The sequence below is a fragment of the Pseudopodoces humilis genome, chromosome 12 (genome assembly GCF_049639895.1).
Source record: "Pseudopodoces humilis isolate 2021_Gansu_Grassland_sample_001 chromosome 12, ASM4963989v1, whole genome shotgun sequence".
NCBI classification, from domain to species: domain Eukaryota; kingdom Metazoa; phylum Chordata; class Aves; order Passeriformes; family Paridae; genus Pseudopodoces; species Pseudopodoces humilis.
In genome coordinates, this window is record NC_142211.1 from 14,658,890 (window position 1) to 14,682,817 (window position 23,928).

The 23,928-nt window shown below is 43.9% G+C and overlaps 1 protein-coding gene across 1 annotated transcript in view; it reads right to left on the minus strand.

Moving 5' to 3' along the window:
- LOC148183404 (BDNF/NT-3 growth factors receptor-like) overlaps window positions 1-23,928 on the minus strand; it is a 596,246-nt gene that overhangs the window by 456,586 nt on the left and 115,732 nt on the right. The window contains 2 exon segments of the mRNA XM_088061407.1: window positions 5,228-5,324; window positions 14,803-14,903. Coding sequence (XP_087917533.1) covers window positions 5,228-5,324; window positions 14,803-14,903 — 198 coding nt within the window.

Here is a 23,928-nt window from a genome sequence, read left to right on the forward strand (position 1 = left end):
GCCTAAAATGGAGCCCTGTGGAACCCCACTAGTGACAGGTCACCAGTATTATGTCACCCCATTTACTATAACCCTTTGCACCTAACCTGTGAGCCAGTTGCTCACCCTTTTGCATGGTGTGTCTATCCAGCTGTGTGCTGCACATTTTGTCCAGAAGGATACTATGCACAATAACATGAAAAATAGTATTGAGTGCCAGCTTTACTGTTCCAGTTATCAAGTGACTACTTTGTCTTTTTCTAAACTACTCTTTGCAGAAGAGTGGGAGGATGTTTAATGATAGAGTATCTGATCTTGTGTTTTCACAGGATAACTGAAAAATGAAGCACAACCTTTTGTGCATCTGTGTCCTATGTAACTGAGGACATTCCTTCTCACGAATGCCAAATAGTCATTCACTTTTTGGGTGAAGATTTTATTCACCTTGTTTTATAAGTATTTTCAATGGCATTTTAGATATTTTATTCCCTCTGACTTCCCTACTAAGAGCATATGCTAAGATGAACCAACTAGAAAATGATGTTTGTATGCTATGTTGAGGCTAATTTTACTCTCACTGAACTCCATGGGAAAACACTCTTAGCGTTCACAGGTGGTTGATTTGATTTTTTACCCAGAATTTCCAAGATACACATTTTAAACGTTTTATACTGACCAGTATTGACTGTAAAAATTTCTCTTGGCCTTTGCCTTATTTTCAACATGCTCAACTATCCCAGGTTATTTATCTTCATTTGTTATTTCTCATTATATGCTAATGTTGCCAGCTCTTCAGAGCAGTCATTCTTTTATCATCAGTCTGATTGTTACACATCAATATGGTGTTCTAATCTCAAGTCTTTAAGTATTGCTTTAAAATAAATTAAATAATGCTGTTGATGATAAATTGTGAAAGTGTTTCTGGGACTTTGTATTATGGATGGATTATAGATAGGCCAACATTGCAAAGGTCATGCATGACTGTAAACTTTGGAGAAGTTTGAGGTTCACTTCAGGGACAACTGAATATCATTCCTTTGTGATGAAACATTCAGGGGATATTTGTAGCTCACAGTGACATTTCACCATTATCATACATACCATGCCAATGATAAGTTTTTCAAAGGGTGTAACTGAACAGTGAAGTCATTTTACTGTTTTTGCTAATCATCACTGGTCAAATTATCAGGAAAAAATAAACCACAGATGCAGTTGCTGCTTTTTCCTAATTTCAGTATTATTCCCCCCAAAATATATCCTTACTCAAAGATAATCTGGCCAATTCTGCAACAGAAAACTTCTCAAGTCAAACTTACTGATAATGCTAGACCATTATTTTTGTGAGAGTAGTTCTAATTGAAGATACTAAAAAACAACCACCATGTGAGCAGCTACCCAGAAGGTAGCTTATTATGCTGCCATGCAAAATAGTTTTGTTCATTCTCCCTTAGATGGAGTTGACTTCCTAGTTCTTTTAACAATGCTGTCTTGAAACGTATAACACAAATTATCAAAAACCTAACAAGTATTCATCTTTAAAGACCAAACACCAGAAAGTTCCTATCACTGCTTTCATTCAGCTTCATTTTCTCCAGGTCTTTAAATGCAATTCAGAAAACTTCAGCCAAAAATAAAATTTCTACTGAGACACTGTTCAGTTCTAGACAGTCTTTTTTAGTCTTTGACCGAAACTCTCCATTTCTATCCCACAGGCTCCATGTTCTTTTTCAGGACATTTCACAATGCCTGTTCACTTTAAATGCTACCCCAAAACCCAGAAACTGTGTCATATCAAAAGAAGATGAGAGAAAAGGAGGTTACCATCCTAGCAAACTAATCTGTGCTACTATCTACATTTCTATTCTGTTCAACTCTCATATCTTCTAGAAACTGTGAGAGACTGAACTCGTTAATGGTTTAAACATTGCTAAAATCATCAAAGGACTTGCCCACTATAGCAAACTGCAAAGAAACAGCTGTTCATCTTTGACCACAAAAGCCTACCCCTCCCTAAATATGCCTACTAACTGGAGATGGGACTGTGATGTGAACTTGAGATGGATAAAGGGGGTATTATTGTCCAGTCATCCCAGGTCTGGGGAAAAGAATGTATCCTCAAGTGATACTGGAAGAGAGACTGGAATGCTTGATGGCCCAAACAATTAGGGGGCAAGCTACCAATGTGCAAAGTAACCACCCAGGTGCAGAGGGTGTGCACACCTGCCACCTCAGCCTACAGCTGGGTGTCGAAGGAGATAAGGAAAGAGGGAAACCCTGTGAGGCAGGTACTGTCTCTTTGTCCTTACTCAAGTGAACTCAGCTGTGATAACTCCCCTGCTGGGAAAACATGGGAAACAGAAAAATGGAAACTCCTACTGACACTGAAGGGTTTGATTTACAGATGCATGTGTATGTGATCTATCAGTTTATTACCTGAAAGACAGATGCAGTGTGGCAAAATTAGGAAAAGGTGATAGGTTATTAAGTAGAAACAAGTTTTATCTTAACTGTCTATTGGACCAATATGTTATATATTGCTGTGTGAAGAAAAAAACCATGACTACCTTTGCGCTATGGCTGACTTGTTGCTTCTCTCCAAATCTCACGCCTTTGAGACTGATATCTTATCTGGCTTACTTGAGCAATAAATCATCTTAAATAGCACATTGGTCCCATCCCTCGGCAGGGAAGTGTCAGGGACATTCACATTTAGCCTGAAGGTATTCATCTCTGCTGATGGGCCATAATAGACTCAACTGCTCTGATGTAATAAGCAGCCTATCATCTTAGAAAGTGTCAGAAGCTCCCAAAGTTTCCTGTGATCCACAACATTACATCATCCATTTGAAACTCCCTGCCCCAGGGGAGGTACCTAGGTGTTCCTATCTGAATCTGAGTGAATGTAAACCCAACAGAGTTGTGTTTTGGGGATTTCTTCACATCCCTTTGGGATTTCCACCACCACCTGGAAAATTTACAACCACCACTGCAACGAAGGCTGAGATTATCACTTTGACCAACTAACACTCAAACTGTAACAACCAAGTCTCATTGTGAGGCCTACAAGTGGTGAGATCTTTCTACTCTTATCCTTTCCTTCTCTTTCTTATACATTTTCATAAGTGATATTTTTATGCTTTTATATTGCCATATTACTATAGTTAACAACCAAAATGGCTGCATATCTGCTTTCCTGTGCAACCAAATTATTCTACAATAAACCCTACATATGTATATTTACAAACACTGATCATTTGGTATCATTTCACTCTAATCTCCCTTAAAGGATCTATTAACAAGAACCTGGGTCACCCTCGCCTTCTAGGGCAGGTTGTAACAGGAACTCTCTTCTACACAATATACAAATACCAAATATACAGTAGATATCTCTGAAAAGAGCATCGCCAAGAACAAGTCAAAATCATCAAAATATACTACTATGGAGAAAAAAAAAGTGTAGTACCATATCATAAGCACAAAAGGAAAGACAGGTTAACAGGAACCTACCAAAAAAACCCCTTACCACTCTCTCCACAGATCTTCAGCTACACATCTTCAGATCAAAAGCTCATCTCCTTTAGCACACAGAAATGCACATTCCAGGCCTCTCAACAAGATAACCATGTGTGTGTGTATGTGTGTGTATGTGTGTGTGTGTGTGTGTGTTTTTCTTTTGGGTTGGGATGGAAGGCTGTTTGTTTTCTAACATACAATTTCATCAATGTCTCTAGACACAGACTGACAACATCAGTACAATAATACCATACTGTAGTTCTGACAAGTACCTGTGTTTCCTGTGTCTCCGTCTGGCTGTAAATTAAATTAATTAATTAATTAACAGCTGTTAGTTCCCTTTCCATAAGGGCTTGAGCATTTGCTAGTCTTTCCACCTGCCATTTCCCAAGACAAATACATAAACTCAAGAAAATGTATCCATGAGAAAGCACTGCAAGTGCATGATCCCCTCTTGGCAAAGTTTGGGTAGTGGAGGAGGATGCAGGGATGACTTCTGTGAAACACATTTAAAAATTATCATTAAAATATACATTCATTGCCCAATCTAAAATCTTCACAAGCTTCAGTTATATCAACAAAAAGAATTTCCTACACCAAAATCAGAAGAGCATCATTACAACATTGACAAAAGTGGACAATTTACAGACACTCCACTCCTTGTCCCCTTACCACATTTACAAAAAAAAAAAATTCTCCACAATTACTCCTTGCTCTGCCACTGTCCAGTCCATGTTTTGCCCATTTCTTCTCACAATTACTGTCCCTGTCTTGAATGTCTACATCTCCAGAACATGTGGTGGATTAATGTTGGCAGGCTGTCAGGTGCCCACCAAGCTGCCAACTTAGCTTGGGGAAGATTGACAATTAATAACAGGAGAGTGAGGAATAAAAAAAACCCTAAAAACATCTTTTCCCCCCTGCCCCCTTTCTTCCCAGGCTCAACTTCACTCATGAATCTTCTATACTATCTCTCCCCAGCCCCCGGCAGCACAGGGGGATGGGGAATGTGTTATGGTCATTCACAATACTTCATCTCTGCTGATCCTTCCTCCTCCTTTCTCTTGGCTTTTATTGCTGAGCACAACATAATATGGTATGGAATATCCCTGTGACCAGTTTGGGTCAGTTAACCTGGTTATGTTCCTCCAATCCTCTTGCCCACCCCGAGCCTGCTGGCCTTTTGGGCAAGGATTGGAGAGAGAGCGCTGATGCTGTGCCAATGTGGCTCAGCAGTAGCCGAAACACTGGTGTGTTCTCAACATCTTTCTAGCTGCAAATACACAGCACTCTAAGGGCTGCTATGGAGAAAGTTAAACCCATCACAGCCAGACCAAATACAATTTATCACATCAAGGCAGCATTTATAGGATTGTCTGAAGTACCTCTAGCATAGATTGTTACCAAACATTTTTAATCAAAATCTTATCAGAATAATTTTAATTTCTTATCTTCTACTTCCCTACAGTGACTCAAGTGACATTTTATTCCAGGAAGTGTTGCATGGGGCTGTGCAGCTGAAGAGAAAGAAATAGGATTTGTGATAAGAAAAAACAGAGAAGTAGAATATTCCAAACAAAACTTATATTCTTATCTACATCTGTCTCTGGTCTTAGCTGACAAATAAATGCAACACAAAATGTGATGGCACTTTATCTAGTCATCTTGACTGTTATGACATAAACTTGCACAACCTGTAACAATTACAGGAAATATAAAAAATTACCCTACTTACCTTTCATCCCAAACTTAAAATATCTTCCAAACTTCAGAATAAGTGTTATTACTAAGCCTGTGAACACCAGTGCTGCACTTCCCATCATAATATACACCTAAAAAAGAGGACACAAATAGATTTTTTTCATTAATCATCTTCAAACATATTCCACATACATTCAGATTTACCCATTACGCCAACCTCATGAAGTTCAACAAGGCCAACTGCAAGGTGCTGCATCTGTGTTGGGGCAATCCCCAATATTGATACAGACTGGGGGATGAATGAATTGAGGGCAGCCCTGCAGAGAAGGACACTTGGGGATACTGGTGGATGAAAAACTGGATGTGAACTGGCAATGTGTGCTCACAGCCCAGAAAGGCAACTGTATCCTGGGATGCATCAAAAGCAGGGAGACCAGCAGGTCAAGTAAGGTGATGCCCCATTTCTACTCCATTCTCAGAAGACCCCACCAGGAGTACTGTGTCAACTTCTGGTGCACCCAGTACAAGAAAGACATGGAGTTAGAGCAAGTCCAGAGGAGGGCCATGAAAATGATTAGAGAGCTGAAGCACCTCTGCTATGAAGAAAGGCTGGAAGAGTTGAGGTTGTTCAACCTGGGGAAGAGAAGGCTCCAGGGGAGACCTTATTGAGGCTTTTCAATACTTAAAGGGGGCTTTAGAATGACAGACTTTTTACCAGGGCCTGCAGTAACAGGAGAAGGGGAAATGGCTTTAAACTGAAGGAAAGTAGGTTTAGATTAGATATTAGGAAGAAATTCTTTACTCTGAGTGTCACTGTTGGACATGAAATAAAGAGCTTGGATTCAATGCAACAGGCAGAGCGAGGATCATCAGAAGGGTTTATTTCCAAACTTCTCAGCTTCTTTATAGGGTGTTATGATACAGGTTTAACATGATTGGTAAAGGGAACAACACCTCTCTTGTCCCATTGGTGGAACAAGAGAAAAACACACTCATCACAGCTGTACAATATTGTTTTGAGAACTATAAATTATTTACAAAAATAGTCCTTGAGTAAAAGATGTTCTCAAGAGACTCCCTTGGGAACAGATCAGCCATTGACAGGCTGGAAACTCGCTCATACTCAGAAAATCAGGTCCACATTTCACCCTTTCTTTCTACAAAAAAAGAAAAAAAAAGAAAAAAATTAGCAAGATGTTCAACATCTGCTTGTAGAGGGACCATCCGAGTGATCACTCGCATCTTCTGCATCTGTGTCATCACTAGAAGGTTCCTCCGCTTGATGACCTTCCTCCTGGTCATGGCCTGTAGTTTGCCTGTTGGCTCGGTTCTGCCTTTGGGATTGCAGGTCAGGGCAGACACATTTTGTAGGTACCCAGTGCACCCCAGTATCTGTGGATACACATTCATACCCACGACCCGAAGCGCTAAGTTTGAACGGGCCTTCCCACTGCTTGGTGGTTAAATTTCGCACCCAAACTTTTGCTTGGGGCTGGTGTGTCTTGCCTGAAGCCTGCAAAGAAAGATGATAGTTCAAGACGACTGGGTTATTTGAATTCTGCAGCACTGTAAGGTGATTAATCATGTACAAAGCTTTTGCCAATAGACTTTGCAGGGTTTCACCCTGCATTCCCCATTTTTGTTTTTGAAGAACCTGCTTCAGAGTATCATGAGCACGTTCAAAAATGGCTTGGCCAGTTGGAAAATGTGGAATGCTGAATTTGTGTGAGACACCCCACAACTGCATAAACTGCCACACCTTCTGTGAGGTGTAAGCAGGACCATTATCGGTTTTCACAGTAGAAGGTATCCCAAGCACAGCAAAAGCCTGCCTCCAATAGGTGATGGCATCGCACATTTTTTTCTCCAGTGTGAGCAGAAGCCCATATTGCAGAGGAGAAAGTGGCAATAGACACATGCACATACTTGACCCTTCTGAATTTGGCAATTTGGGTAACATCTGTTTGCCAAATTTCCAAGGCCTTGAGACCTCTAGCATTTACACCCTCTGGTAAAGGTGGAGCAAGTGTGTGACAGTCACCACAGGAATTGACAATGTCACTAGACTCAGTTGGAGTCAACTGAAACTGCTTTTACAATGTATGTGCGTTTTGATGAAAGAATCCATGCGATGCTCTGGCCTGTGCTAGTACATCAGGCTGAGGTGCTACCCATGCAGGGTTAGCCAATTTTTCAGCCCTGACATTACCTTCTGCCATGAAACCTGGCAAATTGGTATGGTTTCTAACTTGCAGAACATAGTATGGATGAACTCGAGCCTCAATAACACACCACAAGGTCTTCAACAAATGAGACAAAGTAGCATTGCCAACTTTGTTCAACAGTGAATAACCTAACCGTTGTGCTATGTCTGCCACATAGGCAGAATCCATGACCAGATTGAAAGGTACCTGGGAAAATCTTTGGAATGCCATGACAGCAGCCCTCAATTCAACCAATTGGGCTGAGCCAGTCTCATGACCTTCCAGCTCCTGCCATTTAGACCCATCCTGCCAAGGGACAATGACTTTTCCTGTTTTCCCTGAACCGTCAGTAAAGATGGTGGGTCCTTGCACTGGCTCTCAACTACATCTTGGCCGCAAAGAAAAATTAATTGTTGTTGCCACCTTCGGTAGCTTGTAGCTGGGCAGATGGTAAGCGACCTGCCCTGTAAAGTTTTCCAGAGCAATCTGCAAGGAAACACTTTTTGCAAAGCCCCAGTCAGATTTCTCCTGCTGTACCGGGAGTACGACCTTTGCGGGATCCACTCCTATCAATTGCAAACACCGCTGTCAGCATTTGATTATCAGGTGAACTATGAATTCAAGCAACATCGTGGCTGTTTTTTGTGGCTCATGGGGAAAAAAAACCCATTCCAAAATGTGTGAGGAATCAGATCATTTGTCACACCACTGGCCGATGATGCCTGTAGGAGGCAAGTCTGGAGCGGTGATGAAGACAGTGATATCAACAGAGAGATCAATGCGATAGACTTGGCAATCAAAGATGGCTCAGTGTACCTCCTCCAGCGCTCGTCACACCTCAGGGGTCAACTTGCGAGGTGACTTCAAATCAGAGTCCTCCGTTAATAGATCATACAATGGAGACAGTTGTGTCATGGTCAGTCCCAAATATGGACGTAACCAAGTAATGACACCCACCAATTTCTGTGCATCATTCAGAGTCTTAACAGACTTCACAAATTTCACCTCTTGGTGTCAAATTGTTCGCTCCAGAATTTTCACCCCCAGATACCTCCAAGGAGGCTGCTGCTGAACCTTCTCAAGAGCCACCTGCAGCCTGTGAGAGTGCAAAGCATCGAGCAACTGAGGCTATATCCTCAGCAGCTCATCCTGAGTGGATGCCGCCACCAGGATATCATCCATTTAATGGTAAAAACGGGCATCAGAAAATTGCTTGCGAACTCCCGACAAGGCCAGGGCCACATACCGTTGGCAAATGGCCAGGGAATTGCTCATGCCTTGTGGCAAAACTCCTTTGATACCTCTGAGCAGGCTCAGCATTGTTAATTGCTGGCACTGTGAAAACAAACTTAGGTTTATCATCAGGATGCAAAAGAATTGTAAAGAAACAATCATTCAAGTCAATGATGAGAACCAGCCAGTCTGCAGGAAGTATAGTGGGCGATGGCATACCCGGTTGCAGCACCCCCATGCTCTCACTCACAGCATTGACCTTCTGGAGGTCTTGTAATAACCTCTGTTATCCAAATTTCTTTTTGGTACAGAAGACAGGAGTGTTCCAGGGACTGGTTGAAGGCTCAAGATGCCCCGGTCCACTTGCTCCTGAACCATTTCTCAAAGGGCGACTAATTTTTCCTTCGGGAGGGGCCACTGATTCTCCTAGATGGGTTCGTCCACCAGCCACTGTAAAGGATGCGTGGAACACTGTGCGCCCTTTGTCACAGTGGCCCCTATTAAAAATCCGTCCCAATCCGAACCCCCCAAACTGCCAATACGTCCTGCCCCCAGAGGTTAGCCATAGCCGTGGTAACATAAATCCGAACCATAGCAAATTGTCCCTCTGAGTTCGTGATCTGCACCAGCCGCTGGCTGGTAAAGCATCTGGTCGTTCCACCCAACCCTGCGAAAGGCGACTACACAGGATCCAGAGGCCACTGCAGGGACCACGCAGAGAAGGCCAGGATGGTGACGTCAGCACCCGTGTCGATCAGGCCTTGCAGGTGGATCTCTGGTGGGGTGGCACCAGGGAGGCACAGGGAACACCACATCTCAGGCCTTTTGTCCGTCAGGGTCGCAGTCCAGTGCACTTGAGGTGGTCCTGTTGATCCAAAGGAACCTTCCCCTCAACACCGGCTTGCAGCCCTAGAAACTGAGGACTTGAAAGGCACAAGTTGAGCAATGCGTGTTTTTTTGGGGGATGGTGAAGGGAGGGGTAGGTGTGGAAACCATAGCACAAATTTGTCCCAAATAATCAGCATCAATAAGCCCCAGATGCACAATGATACCCTGGAGGATGGCACTCAACCTTCCCATTAGGAATGCACTTTTACCCTCCCCCAGGGGTCCATAGGTATCCAAAGGAACTCTATGAACTTCGCAAGAGTTCAGGACTACTGTTGCTGCTGTGCAGACATCAAGTCCGGCTGAGCCAGATGTGCTGGCCTCAAGCTGGCTGAGTAAGCCCACATCAGCTTCGGGACCTGGGGAAAAGCTTATGTCTGAGCGCATTTCCCCTTCATGCTCAGCTTTGCGTTTCCCTGATATGGCAAAGGCTGGCCCTTGGCATCATATTTTGCCATGCAAGCCTCTGCCATGTGGTTTGGCCTTCCACACCGAGCACACAGAAACGAGGGAGCTTTCCCTTTCTGCTTCTGTTTCTCCTGCTTTTCGGTGGCTTGTGCTGTCTCCTGCTTCTGCTGCTTACCTTTTGGCCCTTTTGAGGACCCTGGCAAGGCAGTAGCCAAGGCAGCCATCTTGCAATCTGGGGTGCCTATGTTTGCACAAGCCTGAGCCATCTGTGCCACAGATGGATCACCTGGGAGGGCCTCTATTACCCTCCTACAGTCATCATTGGCATTGCTTCTTGCCAACTGTGTGTGCAGTAGGTGTCTCAGTTCTGGTTTGTCTACTTGCTTCTCTAAAGATGCAGAGAGTTTCTCAACAAACTGCATATAAGGTTCCCTAGTCCCCTGGACTATGGTAGCAAACTTTTGCTTTGGAGCAGACAGCTCAATTGTTTTCATCAGAGCTGCAAAGCAAGTATTCTGACACTGATCTAACATCAGTGGGTGGAATGTGACCTGGAAATCAGGGTTAGAGAAATTTCCAATCCCTGTCAATAGGTCAGGTCCAACCCCATATCTAGGGTCCTGTTGAGGCAATTGACTATTTCGTCCAGCTACTTTTGTGGCCATCTGAATCCACTTGTCTTCAAAAATTTCAAATTGAACAAGCTGAAACAACACCTGAGCAAGGTGCCTAATGTCGTATGATACCAGTGGCTCAGAATTAAGAACGCGAATCATCTACATTATCTCCTGAGACACCAGTCCATGCTGTGCAACCTTGTCTCTAATACCCATCACAGTTTTTGTGGACAGGACTTGGTATGTGTTAGGCAGCCCTGTTTGCGCATTTCCCTTAATTACAGGAAAAGCCTGAAGACCCCCCTGCGAGGTCACAGCATGTCTGTGATCCTGCCCCTTAGGTGTCACAGGAGCAGAGACAGGCACCTGGCTGGAGCTTGCCTCTCCTGTACCAGACTGTCTATTCCTGGCAGAATCTGAAAAATCAAGGAAACCATCTCCAGTTCCCCTGAGTCTTTCCATGAGTTCCCAGTCTCCCATTTCCATGGCTTTTTCTTTGACTTTGTCCCAAAACCTCCTGGGATCTCTGGGGCGTACTGTGACTTGGCAAGGGGGAAGAGTCCAGTGAGTACTCAAGTGGGGGCCTTCTCTCTGTGTCCTCCACTCCGAGCAGACACTCGCCCCGACAATCCAGAGTCACTGCGAGTCCCTATGGTAAACAAGGGAGACTCGTGTGCCCCTGGCCCGGCAGCAGCGGCAGCCAGGGAGGCGTTCCCTGCCGGCCCCGAAGCCGGTGGGGCTTGCCCGCCGGCGGGGGGGGGGGGGGGGGGGGGAAGACAGTGCCGCCTGGGGGCCACCTCTGACCCCTCCCGGTGCCGGTCCCCGGGGTGGGACAGCCCCGGCCGGGCTCTCTCAAGCGGTGACACCACCTCCGTGGGCTGCGCCAGCCTTGTAGTCCTCGCCCCCTCCACGCTGGCTGGGAAAGTGGCGCGGCTTCCCGCACTGTTTGTTCCACTTGTGTGCCCCGCGGCAACGCTCGCGCCTTCCTCCCTTCCCACCGCGGGGTTTTGCAGCGGCGCTCGCCGAGCCGGCGCGGCGGTTACGGCTGACCCAGCGCCACCCACATCCCCGCTTGCGCCGCTGTGAGCGCAGCTATTTCCATCGGTCCCCGCGGCCGCCGCGGTCCGGGCGGCGGACCCTGCACCTCCGCCATCCCGTGGTGTGGAGCCGCCAGGACCGGCGCCCACGCCCGCGGCGGTGGCGGGATCCGCTCCCCTGCCAGTGCCGAGAGCGGAGCCCACCGCGTCCTGATCAGTCGTCAGGTCTATCAGCGGACCCACAGGGCCGGCACACGCGCAGAGAGGCTGCCCCTTACGGGACCCCATGGTGCGGCGGGTGCCGACTGCGGAAAGGGAATTAGGGCCACCACTCTGCAGTTCATACACACCACGGACAGAGTCCGAAACGGCTCCGTCTGTCTCACCGGGGGGGGGGGGGGGGGGTGGGGTGGGGGCGGGGGAGTGCCTGTTTCGAACCCTCCACCGCGGGGAACGCCACAAGAATGCTTTGTTCCCCATCTTTCCGTGTTTCCCTGAGCCCCGGACGGGGCGACTCCCACCGAGTGGGAGGGGAGGGGCCGCGATCCAAATCTCCCCTTACTTCCTCCCCGTGGTCACTCACCCCAGAGGACTCAGGGTAAAGGGCACCCACCCCCACGCCCGAGTCACTAAAAGATAGTGCTGGGGAAATGCTCCCCTCCGAACAGCCCTGGACCACTCCCACTGTGGTTTCTCGTGTGTCCTGGTCCAGGGAAACATCCTCCTCATCCGACCAGTCTCCTGTATTAGAACCTGCATCTGAGACGTCTCGCGAAGACGCTCTGGAGCTGGCGGTTTCTATCACATCCATGAATTTCCTCTATGGAAGGAGGAGTTTCGCTTCTTCCCCTTCCCCCCCCCCCCCCCCGACAGTACTAGTTGATACAGTTGATACAAGGCATCGCCTACACTTCGCCAGTGGTCCTTCAGCAGTGCATCCGCAGCAGTTGGAAAGAAGCCTTGCTCCTTTCCCCATAAATACAAGGCATTAATATCTGCTTCAGGAATGTTCAAGTCATGCCTGTGCAGGATATCAAACCATAACTCCAGGACCAGTTCCTCCTCCGGATTTAATATGGTAATTATCCTGCTGTCAGCTCACTGGGAAAGGATCTCCAGCAAAAATGGCAGGCAAAACCCCACAGTCTCGACTGAAAAACTCAGTTTTCCTGGGCGGCTGGGCGGGGGATGGGAAAAGGCTTTTACCTTCTAGCCAGTTGCTGCAATACCACCATGGGCGCCAGATGCCGCTGTTGGACATTAAATAAAGAGCTTGGATTTAATGCAACAGGCAGAGCGAGGATCATCAGAAGGGTTTATTTCCGAACTTCTCAGCTTCTTTATAGGGTGTTACGATACAGGTTTAACATGATTGGTAAAGGGAACAACACCTCTCTTGTTCCATTGGTGGAACAAGAGAAAAACACACTCATCACAGCTGTACAATATTGTTTTGAGAACTATAAATTATTTACAAAAATAGTCCTTGAGCGAGAGATGTTCTCAAGGGATTTTCCCTTGGGAACAGATCAGCCACTGACAGGCTGGAAACTCTCTCAGACTCAGAAAATTCAGGTCCACACTGTGAGGGTGGTGAAACACTGGAACAGGTTTCCCAGATAAGTTTTTGATGCCCCATCACTGGAAGTATTTGAGGGCAGATTGGACAGGGTTTTAAGCAACCTTCTCTAGTGAAAAATATCCCTGCCCATGGCAGGAGGGTTTGGACTAGATGATCTTTAAAGGTCCCTTCTAACCCAAACCATCTATGATATTATGATGTAGGTAGACATTCATTTCAAATAGGAAACATTTGCACCCAGATCAGAGTACAGAAATGAGTAATTTCCTGAGGTTTTTTTCTATCCTGCAGAGAATAGAGACTGACACTTCTGAGAACCACTTTCTCAACATCCCACACATTCAAATCATGTGGAAAGGAATGCACATCATCCCTTTCCCTTCTAGCAGAATGTCATGCTTTGAGAAAACACATAATAAAGGCACATAAGGGAACACTTTTTTACTCTGAGGGTAGTTGAATACTGGCAAAGGTTGTGGAAGCTGGAAATATTTATCCTTGGAGATACTCAAAACCTGACTAGATACAGTCCTGGACAACCTCCTGTATCTGGCTCTGCTTTGAGCAGGGAACTTAGACTAGATGATATCCAGAGATACTTTCCAGTCTCAGCTATTCTGTGATTCTGTTGTCAGAAAAGATAAGACTGTCCGGGATCTTCTGGATTTTTAGCAAAGTATATCTCCATGAAGCAACCACTGTCAATGTGAGGGACTGGGAGCTATCAAAGTTAATGCTCCTACTGCACTTAACAAATGGAAACAGGAAAAACCTTGAAGTTTTAGGAACCTTCCTCACTGCCTTTATTCTTATAACTTTTCACTTCCCAATCACTAGCACTGGAGAGAGCCCCTGGGTAGCCTTTTTCCCATCTACACAAGACAGATTCCTCTGTCATCACTTTCAGATGTATCGAGACAAAACCTAGTCTTCGTAGTCTCCTTTTTCACTCTCTCCCAACTCACAACTTATGACAAATGTGTGCATTGCCTTGCAGACTGATCAATGCCTGCATCAGAGAGGCAGCATTACTAACCAGACTGGTTGCCTGCTACCAGTTTCCAACAATTAATGACATTTAATATTTAATTTCCAACATCATGATAGGTGAGGCAGCAAAAGAGTAGACCCACCAATTCAGCTGCCTGTACCAAGATCCACTCCAAATTATCTTATCAAAAAGCTACATGAAATCACACATTAAAACCAAAGAATGTGGAAGTTCATTACACCATATCATCTTTGTAAGAAGCACATGACCTCGGGACTGGAATAAAAGCAACAGTCTTTAAGTTACCTTTAATGCTGTTATTTTGTAAAAAAAAAAAAAAAAAAAAGAGTTGCTCTCCTCATCTAAAATTAGAAACAAAGTCTTAGGCTAACAAATTACAGGTCATTGCTCAAAAAAGCACGAAACAAATTAGCAACCTTGGAAAGAAAAGTCATCCACTCTCAGAAAACAGGGTGAGGGAAGAGAGGTCTGCATTGATTTTTTTTCCCTCTTGAATTTTATCACTACATATTAATAGCTCTTGTGTTCTGGTATCTTAGAATCCCATTATAATCTTTGCAGTTTGATTAGTTGTATAGTCAAAAAACTCTGACAAGATTACAGATAGGGAAACAATGTATATACTTACAGTGATGCTATCTTCATTCTCTTTGTTGGAAACATCTGCAGAAGTGATTCGATTACTAGTATTCATGGTGTCTCCAAGATCATTAGGCACGGTTTCATACTCTTAGGAAAGGAGGGGAAAGGGTTGTCATTATTTCAGCTTTGTTATACCATAATGACAGTAACACTTATCAGAATTCTGATCACTTAAAAAATTATACATTATTTATATTGTACCTGGTATTTATCCAGGAACCTTGTGACAGATAATTTTGAAAGAATGTGTTGTGACTGAAAGACTTGAAAAAATAAGTTGCTTCTTTACTCAGCTTTATAAAGGAAGAATCTACATCACCATATGTATCTCTATTAGAAAAAATAGAATTAAATAAGAACTCCATCCATAAAGTTATTTTTATATGCTTTTGACTTCCCATTAAAAGTTAAAGACTCCCCTCAACAATGAACTTCCCTAGCCCTGTATTCAGCCAAATATAGGACTGACTTAGAAATTAGCTTGGGGACTTCTTGTTTATCTGTGAAGAACTTGACAATGAGCTTTTACAAGGTTGACTGATATAATGTGAAATAACTGGCTTTCCTAGGTAAAAAAAAAAAAAAAAAAAAAAAAAAAAATAAAATGCTGTTCAGAGATCACAGAATAACCTGAGTTGGAAGCAACCAACAAGGATCATCAAGTCCAACTCTTAAGTGAATGCCCCATATGGCCATTGAACCCACAATCTTGGTGTTCTTAGCACAATGTGTACAGAGGTTACAGATTAACATGCTAAATTAATATATAGGTAAATTTTAAAAAATTCAACTGCCGGAGATGGAGTGAAGAATTATGATTTATCAAAACAATGCTACTTGTAGGCCTGCAGGGGTGAATCCAGGACCATACCACTGAAATAATTAATATATTTAATTATTTATAATTATTTAAGAATGAAACACAGATATATACAGACCATGATTTTCTGTCAAAATTATGGTCTTGGGTTACAATGTAAGATGTAACTAAAAGTATGTATTCTATTACCATCTACATAACCTGTTAAAATAGGTGGGGCAGCGTTATGTTCTTCATGACTCCGCCCTAATAACTCCCTCCAGGGAAGCAGCAGCCACTCTGTGGGGGCTACCTCTGCTAATGGGCCATCAAGGCATCACAGAATGAATCACAGAATTACATCATCCCATCCTGAGATGCCCTGCCCTGGGAGGAGGAACGGAATATTCCTACCTGTATATAATCTGAGGTTTTGGAACGCCATGATAGCACTACCACTGGATTCCCAGAGAAAAAGAGCTCAATAACCACCACTAGACCTCCAGAGAAAGACCAGACCCTTCTACAAAATCACTGCTTCAACAGGACCACATCCATCACTCCAACAGGACTGCAACCACCGTTTAATCAGACTGCTACCCTAACCAACAGGGTGATAGGTTGTATTCTGACTGTCAGTTTAGGCCAGTGTTTCTGTACTATTGCCTTTATATTAATTTTCCTATTAGATTGTAATTCTGACTTGGAATCTCCGGCTGGCTTGCTTTCAGACTAGTACAGTTTCTTTTAGAATACATCTCCACATATACCGGGAAAAGGATGGATAACAGTGGAGCTCTAGAGGTTGTAGGAGAAAACTTTAAGAGAACATTACAATAGCCCTCTCCAAATATATTAAAGAAAGCCTAAATATTCTGCTTCAGACAGTGTAGAAAAGGAAACATTTCTGTGGGAGGAATTCCTGCTGCTTATTGCTACAAATCACAGAAATGTAACTTTTTGAAAGGACACAAACATAGAGGGTCTAGGCCACAACACTTCCATGGAAGGCCTTGGGTATCACAGCTTTCAGCCACAGCCATCAGCTCATATGTCTGAGCACTCCTAAGGACTTAAAGAGCACAATTACCTTTCTCAAAACACTGTCAAGGCCACAGAAGAAACTTGCTATAAAGTAAGCCACAACAGCAGGAACTTGAGATAAGCACAGAAGGGAGGAATTTGCAACAGGAAGGTGCTAATTCCAGGCCTAGAAGAGGTGAGATCTGGTTAGCACTTCCTGATTAACACTCCTAGACAAAAATTCCCACTGTGGCAAACCATGGGAAAGGAAGCAATTGTTCATATACATATCATCCCAAAGTATGGGAACATCTGTGACCACCCTGTGGATACCCCGAACTTGAACTATATAAAGGCGGTACCCCCCAGAAAAACAACTCCGGGACCCTGACCACCAAGAGGTCCAGGGTGAAGAAGGACCAACAGGATGCCTCTGGATCCATGGGTGATGACTATCTTCTGCTTGATGTATCTCTCTCTCCCCTCCACCTCTTTTCTATTTATTTCTCTCTCTTTGTCTACCTCACATTTACTTTTAAATAAAATCCATATTATTGACTTGGGCATATAGTCTTGTTTGCACCTTAATTCAGGCAGAGGCATCTCTCACTAATCGGATCATAACAGCACTCTCAGGTGAAAGAGGGCTCTAATAAATCAATTCACTGATTTTAAGAGTATTTATCTCCAAAGTTCAATTACTGACAATGGCTTCTGACAGGAATAAAAGTAAAAATTTCTCCTCCTTTAAAAAAGCCATATAGGGTGTGTGTCCATACAAGGGCTGGCCCTATCAAATCTGTGAATAAGTGTTGGGTCCATGAATATAGGCATTCCTCACTAGTGTTATGAATGAACTCTAGTTGCAGAAGTTTCCACATACTCTCTGCAGGCATTTATATATGTCGTGGTTTTAAAGCATTAGCTAAAAAAATCACTAGAAAACTTACTCATTTCTTGCTGTGAGATATGGATTAGGAGAAGGGCAAAACAGCCTTAAAACTTAAAAGGAATAAAGAAAGTTTATTAAAAAAACTACAAGAACAAGAAACCAGAATAAAACTTCCAGAAACCCTTTTTCTCCCACCACCCAATTATTCCCTTGTTTAATTGACAGCATAGAGACAAAAACCTGGTGGTTAAAACAGTCCAAACTTTGCTATAGTCTCTTCATCAGTCTTTGTAGAGAAAAAGAAGTTCTCTTTTGTCAATCTATGGAGTTTTTCACAAGAAAACCATTTTCTCATGGCTTTCTATTTTTTTGATGCCAGCCACCCGGAAAACTCTGCCATCAGTCCTTTCCTCTCATTTCACACCACTCTGAGGTGTGCTCGTGGGCCATGATTCAAATGGGTGTCATTTTAAGGATGAGTTATTCAAAGGCAAAAGTTCTCTTCATCTGTCTTTGTGATCATCTCTGGAAACAGAAGTTTTCTCTTTTTCTCTTAATTCCTTAATTCCTTTCTTTATTCCTTTTAAGTTTTACGCCTGTTTTCCTCTTGTTCTAATCCATATCTCACAGCAAAAATAAGTAAGTTTTCTAGTAATTTTTTAGTTACTGCTTTAAAACCACAACAGGGCCACACATCTTCAACAACTCTCACTTCCCCTTTTCTGTTCCAGCATTTCATAGGATCACAACTACTTCACTATTTACTCAGCTTTATCAGTGAATTACTTTTGCTCAGATCTACACTTTGAAATACTCCATTCCCCCCAAAATAGTCTTTCATGAATTAAAGGAGTTTTTTTTCAGAACATTGTTGTCCATCTCCACAGCTTTAAGAAAAGAATATTTCAGCTTATTAAGGCATCTCCTTATTTCTCTCCCCCATCTGAAGCTTAATTCCTTTCTTCACTATCTTTGATAGTTTATGTTGTCTCTTTACCTGACGATCACTCTCTCTTGCCCTCTTCTTGGAAAAAGGATTAAATCTGCAAGTCTCATCTGGGTGGTAAAAGTGTTAAAATCTTGCTCAAGCTGCAGGTGTTCATGATGCCAGGTTTCAGCTGAGCAGCGCTCAGAGCCGGGCCCCTCCCCCCCACTCAGGAAAAACTTCAGCCACCCCGGAGGCTTCCCGGGAGGCTGCAGCAGAGCCCGGCCCTGGCCTGGGGAAGTCCCGCAGGCCCCATCTCCTGCCTGGGGACCGCAGCAGGCCCAGCCCAGCCCAGCCCCCGCCCAGGCCACATGGCCTGCGGAGGGGATGGGAGCCAGCTGGAGTTCTGCTACCTTTCAAAGCCGGAAACCAAAGAGAAAGAAAAATTCCCGGGCTTAGGTTTTAAGGTGGTGTTCACAGGTTGATCTCACTTTTCAATGGTCAAAACTACTGTCAGTTCTCAGAAATGGCCAGTTATTGGTCAGGAGAAAAACTCCCATCAGCCTCCAGCAGCCTTAACTTCCTTAGCTGTTTCCCTTTGTTTCTTAAATGCCAATCTATCACAATATGCAATCTATCTGACTTCCAAATTTGCAACTAGCTGTACCATTAAGTATTATTTACACCACTCACCACAGCATCTGAGCACCTCACAGTTGCAGCAGTATTATAAGGCTAAGCAATTAACAGAAAGCAAAATGCTATTGTTTATTTTCCAGTGATAGGGAAACTGAAGCACTGAACAAGTAAAAGGTCTGTGATTTTGCACCATGAAAAGTTATGGCAGTGTAAAGATTTGGCCCAGCTGAGCTAAGTGCCACAACCGTGGCTATCTTCTACCCTCCTGGTACTTCATGACAATGATGCATTTAAAATACAAAAACAATATGAGGGGAAATATTGCAAAGTACTTTCTGTGAAAGTACTTTGGACCTGATTAGCATAAGAGACTTGATAATCAGGATGCCTTGGGAAGAACAAACAGAGCTTTGAAGATTGCAAGAAGATTGGATCAGCTTGGCGATGGGGAAGATTGAATCAAGTAGAAGAGATGTTGCAAAAATGTATAAGTTTGTTTGCATGATGTTTAACCCAATCATTGTAGTAAAAAATTACTAGCCTTCCTAGAATGGTATATAAGCATATGTAGCCCACAGTAAATTCGGAGCCTGATCACCACTCAGTTGTCCCCGTCTCACTCAATCGCCGATAGGGAAAGGTTCAATTCTGAGTTCTCAGAGGTGCCACCTCTGTATTACTATACAAATAATGTTCAAAGTAGGCAAGAAGAAAAGGTGCTGATGGGAGGGGGAGAAAAAAGCTGCTTCCCAGGTTGTAGGGAGATGATAAATGTGTATCAGCATGTATGAAAAAGAGGGGCCATTCATTCAAATAAAACAATGTTATTTGAATTTTTGACCAAAATTGAAACAAAATCAGAAGTGTTCTTTTTATAAGACATTGAAACAGCTCAGCTACCTTTGGTCTTCATTTATTCTTACTTCCTGTAAAATTTTGTACTTCCCAATTTCTTCCTAAGCAAGAACAGCACTGCTACTACAAAAATGGCTTTACAGCTTTTCTTGTTCATTCAGGAAAAAAAAAAAAAAAGCATCATAGAACCTGCAAGAAAAAAAAAGGCTATTTTTTTATGTTCTCTTCCAAACATCAAGATCTGAGGAGTGTAATGTAAGAATGTAATACTATGAAAACAAAGGCATTTTCAGATGTATTAAAGGAAGCTCTTGATAAAAGCCTATTAATGGGTGTCATAGAAAGAAGACAATGGGGGTATGTGAACTCTGTGAAAGTCTCTGCAGTTCTTGAGCTGCAGAGCATGTGCTTTCAGGTATGCCCAACTCTAATATAGAATAATTCAGACCAAAACTACCTGGTCCACATCTCTTTCTGGGGACACTAGTTACTTTCAGTTCTGAACTCCAACCATGCTCAAGCTCTAAGCACAGAAGAAAAGTTTCACAGAATCACAGATTATGCTGAGTCAGAAGAGACCCCCAAGGATCATCGAGGCCAACTCCTGGCCCTGAACAGGACCATCCCCAAGAGTCAGACCGTGTGTCCGAGAGTATTGTCCAAATGCTTCTTGAACTCTGTCAGGCTTGGTGCTGTGACCACTTCCCTGAGAAGCCTGTTCCAATGCTCAAGCACCCTCTGGGGGAAGAACCTCTTTCTAATATCCAACCTAAACCTTGCCTGACACAAGTCCAAGCCATTCCCTCGGGTCTTGCCACTGGACACCAGAGACAATAGATCAGTGTCTGCCCCTTCTCTTCCTCTCACAAGGAAGTTGTAGACTGCAATGAGGTCTCCCCTCAGTCTCCTCCAGGCTGAACAGACCAAGTGACCTCAGCTGCATTCCTCTCAAGGCCTTTCACCATCTTCACAGCCCTCCTTTGGATGCTCTCTAATAGTTTAATGTCTTTCTTGTATTGTGGTGACCAAAACTGCTCACAGTATTCAAGGTGAGGTCGCAACAGTGCAGAGCACACAATCCCCTCCCTTGATCAGCTGGCAGTGCTGGGCCCGATTCCCCCCAGGACATGGTTGGCCCTCCTGGCTGCCAGGGCACTGCTGACTCATATTCAACTTGCCATTGAGCAGGACCTCCACATCCTTTTCTGTGGCACTGCTTTCCAGCATCCCATTCCCCAGTCTGACTGTACATCCAGGGTTGCTCCGTCCCAGGTGCAGAATCCATCACTTTCCCTTGTTAATCTTCATATGGTTGGTGATTGTCCAGCCCTCTAATTTGTCAAGGTTTCTCTGCAGGGCTTCTCTGCCTCTGAGGGAGTCAACAGCTCCTCCCAGTTTTGTATCATCTGCAACCTTGCTTAGTATTCTTTCCAGTCCTGTGTCCAAGTCATTTATGAAGATGTTGAAGAGCACGGGGCCTAAAATGGAGCCCTGTGGAACCCCACTAATGACAGGTCACCAGTCTGATGTCACCCCATTTACTATAACCCTTTGCGCCTGACCTGTGAGCCAGTTGCTCACCCTTCACATGATGTGTTTATCCAGCTGTGTGCTGCAAATTTTGTCCAGAAGGATACTATGAGATACGGTATTGAAAGCTTTAGTGAAATCCAAAAAGATTACATCAACTGGCTTCCCTTGATCAACTAGGTGAGTTACCTTGTCATGAAAGGACATTCATTTTGCAGGGTCTGAAATTAGGCTTGAATGGTCTAAAAAGAAGTAATGAAAAATTCTGTCTCCAAAAGGAACTAATTTCTGCATATTTCTATAGACAGTCACGCAATGGTTTTGCCAAGAAGTATAACAATTTCTAGACTTTTTAGCCTTATTTATCCATGTCACGAACTGGAGTTGTGAATTTGGAGTAATTAAGGAAACACTCTGCACTACAAAGTGTTGCACAAAGTAAGCACTAAATCACTTCAACAACGAACAAAGGTAGCAATTTCAAAAAGGAAAAAGAAAATCCAGAAATAAAAAGGAATATTGGTGTCATCAGAACAAGATCTTCCAGGCTGTGATTCACTTGCACAACTCACAGCACACATTTTAACTGAATTTACCAGTCAACTGAATTACGGTACTCATGCATCAGGACCTTTGCAAACAGCTCATATTCAAAATCTTTATGTATACAACAGTGTCATGGTTTAGGATTGGTATTCCCCCATTTAGTGTGTCCTCCCACTGAGACTCCAAAACCATACCCTGCTCACTCACTCCCCCTCCCCTCACAGGTTGATGGAGAGAAAATTGGAGGCACAAAAGGCAAAGATCACAGGTTGAGATAAGAACAATTTACTGGAAACAGCAATGAGTTAATAAATCTAACAGTAATAGCTACAATATTAAAAACAAAAGTGTACAAAGAAGAGAGTGCAGAGCTTGGCCTGGCTGTAGCCATGCTACCCAAATGTCTCCCTCCAGTTGGGACCAGTGTTACCTGCACCACTCCATCTGCCACACTTTATCCACCAGAAAAGGACACCCTTTCCAGAAGCAAAAGTCCCTTTCCTCCACTCCTGGAAATTATATAAGATGGTATCGATTAACATCTGGGTCTTGGCCATGCCCACATGGCTCCAGGCTCCACTCCCTCACAGGTACTGCAAAAAAATTAACCCCATCCTTGGCCAAACACAGGACATCATTCACCCTTTATTCTATACCATTTAGTTCATGCTCAGATCCTACACCTCACAGCAATATATATATATATAAATATATATATATATATATATACAAACACAGGTATAATTTCCATAGTCACTGACTATCCCTCCAAGATGTCTGTTGAGTTAATTTAGTCCATGGCTATGGGTTCTATCCATCCCAGATGTCTTCCAGGGTGGGAGGGCTCATGTGCTGTTGGCTGGTTGCAAGCTGCATCAGAAGCGCGCACCTGGTGTATCTGGAGCAGTCCATCCTTATTGTCCATGGGAGTTATGGCACACAGTGGCAGTGTCATTGAGCAACCAATATTATACAATTCAACATTACAGGTTGTTCTCACCCAAAAATCAAATCCCCTTAAGGTACACATCGTGTTTCCCCGTCACTCTGCATTACCCACCAAGTGCACACAGGTCCTTGAGCAAAAACAATCCCACGGATGGGTTTTCCCTTGCTTGAAACAGGACTAATCCAAACTGTCTTCCCTAAAATGTTTCTCATATGTGCCACTGAGACTTTATCCCCTTCTGTGGGACATGGAGGTTTTGATTGGGCAGGGCCAGTTCAACTGGTGGAGCCTCTAGTCTTAAGTAACCAGGTGGCCTTCACTAAATGTAGATCCCAGTGTTTGAAGGTCCCACTTCCTCATGTCCTCTCTGTGGTCATGAAGGTAAAACTGCAGGTTACCTTGTGGTATGGACCCTCTCTCTCAAGGAGGGGGGTGCTTGCTCCCAATAGCAGAGACTCTAGTCTGTACTGGCAGGGAATGGGAACATTGCCTCTCTAGCTTGCTCAAGTTTTTCAAATCTGTCCACAGTCTTGGACAGTCTTTCCACAGCTGAGCTACAGGTCAGTAGGGAAGAAAAAAGATGATCTTCATATTGCCAGAGTGGGGTAGTGTCCTGGTTTAGGGCAGTCACCTGAAGCACTCTTCATTCTCCTTCTTTCATTGACACCAATGCCAGTGGGATGGTGTATGGTGATGGTACACTCTGTACAAACTTTTGCTACATGGATTGTCTACACCGGACCTCTAGATCTATAGGGGACTGTTCCTTATTTGAACCCCTATAGAGAACCTCCAGCACAGCTCATTCTCTCATGTACTGGATACATCGCTCCATGCTGTTCCACCTGCTTCGGGAAACTATTAGATCATCCTTAAAAGAATACCTTCCCCTCACACTTGACACGAGTCACCTGCAGAGGCTGAGTTTCTGTCCTCTTCCCAATCTCCTTGTCC